The 6,393-nt window shown below is 39.9% G+C and overlaps 1 protein-coding gene across 1 annotated transcript; it reads left to right on the top strand.

Annotated features, from left to right (window-relative positions):
- Positions 1-452: 452 nt before the first annotated feature.
- On the top strand, positions 453-5,648 carry LOC134442189 (macrophage mannose receptor 1-like; the record flags this gene model as incomplete). The annotated part of the gene is made up of 12 exons (XM_063192449.1): positions 453-617; positions 735-905; positions 1,066-1,179; positions 1,278-1,418; positions 1,920-2,096; positions 2,466-2,623; positions 2,851-2,964; positions 3,901-4,016; positions 4,445-4,593; positions 4,685-4,884; positions 4,972-5,075; positions 5,183-5,648. Coding segments are annotated over 12 exons (1,799 nt in total), but the record flags the coding sequence as incomplete, so codon positions are not given.
- Positions 5,649-6,393: the final 745 nt, after the last annotated feature.

The raw sequence follows: 6,393 nt of genomic DNA on the forward strand, positions 1-6,393 counted from the left end.
TTGCACAATGTCACCACATGGATTTGGTTTCAGAGTGTAACTGTTAAACTACCTCTGGTACTCCCATGTGTATTGGAATAGAAATACTAATAAAATAAGAAAGACAGTATTGCACTGAGCCACGATTGAATTTACAAATTACAAAAATGTCACTCAACTCAATTCAACATTACAAATTCATTTATTTGTTTGGGGTGACATTTTGAGTATGATGTTTTTAAAAAGGTCTAAACAAACCATTTCCCCATTAGAATGGCCCGAATTGCAGAAACAGTTGAACAAAAAAAAATGTCAAGGGACGGATAACCAATGCAATTGCTGAAATGAAGAGGAATTCTTCTTGAAATTGAATCTGTATATCTGTGATTTAACACCATAAGCAATCATCAGACTTGTAGAGTATTGAAATATCAGTATTTAAAATACAGTCTTGAAAATACATCTTTTCACAGAAATCTACACAGTACAAGGCAATGCCTTTGGTAGTCCTTGCCATTTCCCCTTCCATTATCAAGACCGGTGGTACTCGGATTGTAAGCTGGAAGAGCCCACCCAGCGATATTGGTGTTCAGTAGACAGAGACTACAACGACAAATGGGGCTACTGCCCCACAACACGTAGGTTTTATTTTTTTCTTATGACACTCACCAGTGTCTTGCATACTACATAACACAAAAGTTAAATATAAAACAACTTAATCAGCTTATTTGAAATTATTTGTTCAAAATTTGCAGGAAGTCAACCCTTGGAGTCAGAGGGCTGGAAGAAGAACCTCCTGATAGGTGTGTATTACCAGGTGAACGTCAACTCTGCCCTGACATGGCACCAAGCCCGGATGAGTTGTCAACAGCAGGACTCAGACCTCCTGAGCATCACTGAGCCCCAGGAGCAGACCTTCATCTCAGGTGACACAACACTCCACCACACAGTGGACGACATGTTGTTTGGCCAGCTGTGCCGGCAGACATAGACCATTTTCACTAGACTAAGGCTAAAATGCCATTCATTCATTCATTCATTCAATCAACATGCCGTCCTAATTCCGAATTTCATTTGAATACAAAGGGATCACAAACGAATTACAAACCACTCTTTGGATCGGGCTAAACCAACTGAACTCTGAGAGCGGATGGCAATGGGTGGATGGGAATCCATTTTCCTATTTAAGATGGGGATCAGGTATGTTTGGTTTAGTTGTATATCATTTTCTTGTATTACTGCAGTAAAGCCTGATATTGACACGTCTAATGTATAACGATTGTCATTCTTTATTTCAGGACAGCCAAATCCAGCCCCGGGATGGTCATGTGCCTCCCTAATCACTGCACAAAACTACGAGTGGCAAAACAAGCTGTGCTCCAGAAGACATGGGTATATCTGTCAGAAAAGGACTACAATCTCAGCTACAGCTACACCTGGTAGGCATTGTCATCATGATACATTTCAATTAAAACTAGAAAACAGACCTTGTGGCAGGTGGTCCGATTATTGACCCAAACAAAAGCAGATCCAGAATAAGATCTGAATCCAAAACATCAAAATCTCTAAAAGCCATCAGAAACATTGTATTTTTAAATCGTATTTTTACCAAGTAATCATAGTTTCAAAAGCCAATTACCGGTAAAGGTTATCAAGTCAATTCAAAATAATATTAGATGGACTGATTGTTTTTTTTCTTCAAAATAATCAAGAAATATGTCCTTGCCTCGTCAAAAATGGACTTAAATGGTTTTGGGTGCATTCTCACTCAGTCCTGGAAAATAAGCAAATCAGAACTTTTGCATAATGTTGACAACGGACTCACAGACAGATAAGGCAACAGAAACTAACAGAACAAAAACCCCACCACCTTCTTTGGGGTGGTAATGAAATAGTTTGTTCTGTACATGCTCAACAACCTTCTACTTTCTATCTCTCAGCTCCACCAGTTGCTTGCAATGCTCCGTGGATTTCATATGCAGGGCACTGCTATTTCTTGAACCGCACAAAGAACACATGGAAGGATGCTAATGCCCAGTGCATAGCTGGTGGTGGACATTTAGCGAGCATTCACAACATAGAGGAACAAAGCTTTGTCCTCTCACAGCTGGGCTACAGTAAGTCCTTCAAATTATGTGATTTGTATGTATTTGTGAAGTACTGTAAAAACTAAAAAGTGTCTTAAAGAGTTTTGTTTGTCATTGAGGGGGAAGTCAAGCTACATGTTCTCTGAGGAACATACTGTACAGTAGGGGTTCTCTGATCAGGGAACATTTCCTGCACGTTTCCCCCATGTTCCCTCAATACAAGTGTCCCCAAAAACCTTATGGGGTTCTTTAGTTCACCACACCTGGGGAACGCTAAAAGGTTCTCTGAAGAGCGGAAGATGCTATTTTAATTAATTAATTATTATATAATTCATGTTTAAAACATTCAAATGAATATGCTCGCTGGGTTCTTCTTGGTTGTGCTTCTTGCCTTTGCAGGAGAGACAGATAAGCTGTGGATTGGACTGAATGACAAGAAGACCCAGCTGCTGTTTGAATGGAGCGATCATTCTCGGGTCATGTTCACTGCATGGGATGTGCAGGAGCCCTCACACCACCGATCTGAAGAGGAGGACTGTGTCCTCATGGGGGGAAAGGTAAGAGGATGTTTGATGACTGATGAAACCCTAACATTCTCTGAATCCCATACAGCTCGATCATCTTGCCAATTTCACAAGTACACATATGGCTATGTTTATTTGCACTCTGCTTTTATTCCCAGCAACACAGTTTCAATGTGTCACTTTTAATCGTGTATTGTGTCACTGTAAAATGAGCAATCACCAAAGGTTTCTGTATAATAACATTGTTGCGTTGTCATCAGGATGGGAAATGGGGAGATGCAAGTTGTGAAGAGCAAAATGGGTTCATCTGTAAAAAAGCTGGAGACTCTGTATCATCCTCTGGAATGGAGCATAACAACATTGGCTGCAAAGCTGTGAGTCCACTTCTCATTTTGAAGGATGAACAAATAGGTCTCCAGTCACCCTACAGGTTGGGATTAATCGTGTGGCAAGCGTTGAATGATTGCCAATCTTTGCAGTAGACCAGAGGTGGGCAAACCCAGGCCTGGGGGCCACATGCGGCCCACTGAGACATTTCCACAGGGCCTTTACAGGAAAGACAGCTTTTAAATACAATTCATACGGTCACTCGTCATTCTTAAAATGGCTACCTAAAACAGGGGTCTTTCAAAGTTAAGAATAATGTGGCACATACACTAGGCTACATCTCAATACATACAATACAAGTCATGTCAGCGTACCCTTTGTCTTATTATTGACCAGGGCAAATTGCCAGCGATATCTGACCCTTCTGTCATTATTCTACACCCAAGGTGGCCCTTGGGCCAAAATAATTGCCCACCCCTGCAGTAGACATTCATTCAGTCAAACATAGATCATGGAACACAAAAACACATTGTTTTCAGGAATCTTGCTCATTAGCCATTTTATCAGAATACCAGAAAAAAGATCAATGGTGGTTTGAGTACGGGCACAGATCTGTTTGAAGCTATTTTTAAATTATTATTATTATAATTATTTAAATGTTGAAGTCTGGATCTATTAGTACCAATCCAATAATATTTTGCTTTTTTTTATTAAGACTTCATGTGCTGGCAGATGTCTGCACCCACCATATGACTGACAAATGGGTTTATTCCCAGAATCAGGACCAGATTAACATTCATTTCTATCTCAAATTATGCCTCTGGATATGTTGATTTGTCATGAAGTTAGCTTTATGTAGGTGCCTATGGCAACCTGTAGGAGACCCAGGTCATCCAGCCCTCCCCAGAATAATTTCTTGTTCCCCTCTTCCTCTCCTGTTAATCTATTTTTCTTTTAATCCCACTTCCTTTCAACCACTCTAGGGGTGGACTAGGCATGGCTACAATTGTTACTTTGTCGGCCCGACCACAAAAACATTTGATGAAGCAAAAGACAGTTGTCAAGACAGCGGAGCACACTTGGTTGATGTGCCAGACAGGTAATAACAGTGGCAGAAACATATATTGTGTAAAACAAAACACTCAAATATTTGATAGCCCTGTATTTACCCCTTAGCGCAGCACTATGGCTCTCTGTAATGTCATAGCAATGTTGTTATGATGTAGTCAAGCATTTTCAGCAAGTGAATAGGGTCGCCGGCGACCCCTGCTGCAGTAAGAGGCTACATAGTGTTAGAAAGGCTAATCACAAATAACAGACTGCAGATTATTTGTTTATCAGTCTTCACAAACAGTAAACTACTGGGATATTGATGATTGAAAAGAATACAATAGGTAGCGATGATAAGAATAACTTATCCAACATTGTATCTATTAGCTAACACATCTGTTTATGACTGGGCCACTCAGCAATACTTAAGACAATCTCTTAAAAATAATTATTAACCATTTATTTTTTTGGTTTTAGATTAGAGAATGCATTTCTTATCAGCATGGTTGGAGCCAGACCAGAGAAGCACTTCTGGATAGGGCTGAACAACCAAAGAAACCTTTCTGTTTTTGAATGGACCAACACCCCGAAAGTCCCTTACACTCATTGGAATGCTCGTATGCCAGGTGAGTGTTCTTCTCTGATAAAGTTGAATCCAAATGATCTTTCATCAAATCAGCATTACAACAGAATCGTTCTCTGTTAAAAAAAAAACAGGCCAGAAACAGGGCTGTGTGGCTATGACCACTGGCACTCTGGCAGGGCTGTGGGATGTACTGAGCTGCTCCAACAAGGAGAAATACATCTGCAAACATCAGGCTGAGGGAGTAGTCACAACTCCTGCCCCTACCACCTCACCCGCCCCGAGATGTGCAGTGGGCTGGAGCCCGCTGGGGGACAGGCCATTCTGTTTCAAGGTTCATTCATGTTTTTAGTACACTAATAGTTTCTTGTGAAATCCTTTAAGGTGTGTCTTACTCTACATGACTTGTCTTTTTTCAAAGTTCTTTGAAATGCCGTCTCGAGAACAGAGGAGCTGGTCAGAAGCTTTGGAATACTGTAGATCTATAGGTGGTGATCTAATGAGTGTTCATAGTGATGCAGAAGGGTAAGCCTGATATACATTTTTTCCCAGTTTTTGGTTGAAATAACACTCGATACTTGTTGCTATATATTGCAATTGATCACATGAAATAACATGTTCTGATTTCCTAGAGAACTTCGTACACGTGCTCGTATACCTCCATTTTTCCCCTGGTATCGGGAACTTGACCACTGGCATGGGGAACCTGACCCCTGGCATATGCCACCTCGCTACTGGCTTCAAAGGGAGGGATGGATTGGTTACAGTGCTCAGGACCCTACTGTTGGCTATACATGGTCAGATGGGTCTTCGGTGAGTTAAACAATGCATTGCAAATCCTCTGTTTTTTGACAACAACATACTCTAGGGAGGGAAAGTGGAAAACAGCGATTCTAGCGGGCGTTCCTAATCCTACGGCGATCCTATTGAAAATCCCATAGAAAAGTTTAAAAAAAAAAAAATCTATGACACTGAACTTTTACACCAGACACATGTTTCAGCTTACACAATATGAGGAAATACTAACTGTGAAAGTCTTGTGTAAAATGTTGCCCTATTAAGAAAAATAGAAATTGCGCCAATCTTGTCGGAAACGTACTTCAGCTCCAAGTCACTCTCATTACGTTAGTTTCTATCACAATGGTGGCAAACTACAAACATAAAATAACCCATCCACCCCAACATTGTGAGTACAACATGTACACAGCAGTGTTAATTTTGTCAGCTTTTTTTTATTTAGTCGTAGTCTTAGTCACAATGACGAAAATCAATTTTAGTCTTAGTCATATTTTAGTCATTGCCTTCCCAATTTAGTCTTAGTCTTTGTCTAAATGACGAAAATCAATTTTAGTCTTAGTCAATTTTTAGTCATTTTAGTCATTTTAGTCAACACTGTACATAATAGAACTTCTCCACACACTGCTTCTCTTTTTTTAACATATATCATTGACTGGACAGAATAAACCTTCTCCGCGCACTGCTTCTCTTTTTAACATGTATCACACTGTGCAGAATGAAACTTCTTCACACACTGCTTCTCTTTTTTCTATTGTATTTAACACCAGTGTTAATTTAGTCAGTTTTTTTTAATTTAATCTTAGTCTTAGTCACAATGACGAAAATCAATTTTAGTTTTAGTCATATTTTAGTCATTGCCTTTCCAATTTAGTCTTAGTCTTAGTCTAAATGACGAAAATCAAAAAAGGGCTTTGACGAAATATTTTAGTCATAGTCATGGTTGACGAAATTAACACTGGTACACAGTAACACCCCAGTACATTAAACATTCCCAAATGCGCCTCCCTCTGGTTCTCTGCTCGAGGGGAGCTGGCCCGATTTAAAA

This window comes from Engraulis encrasicolus, unplaced genomic scaffold, assembly GCF_034702125.1.
Source record: "Engraulis encrasicolus isolate BLACKSEA-1 unplaced genomic scaffold, IST_EnEncr_1.0 scaffold_1238_np1212, whole genome shotgun sequence".
Lineage (NCBI taxonomy): Eukaryota > Metazoa > Chordata > Actinopteri > Clupeiformes > Engraulidae > Engraulis > Engraulis encrasicolus.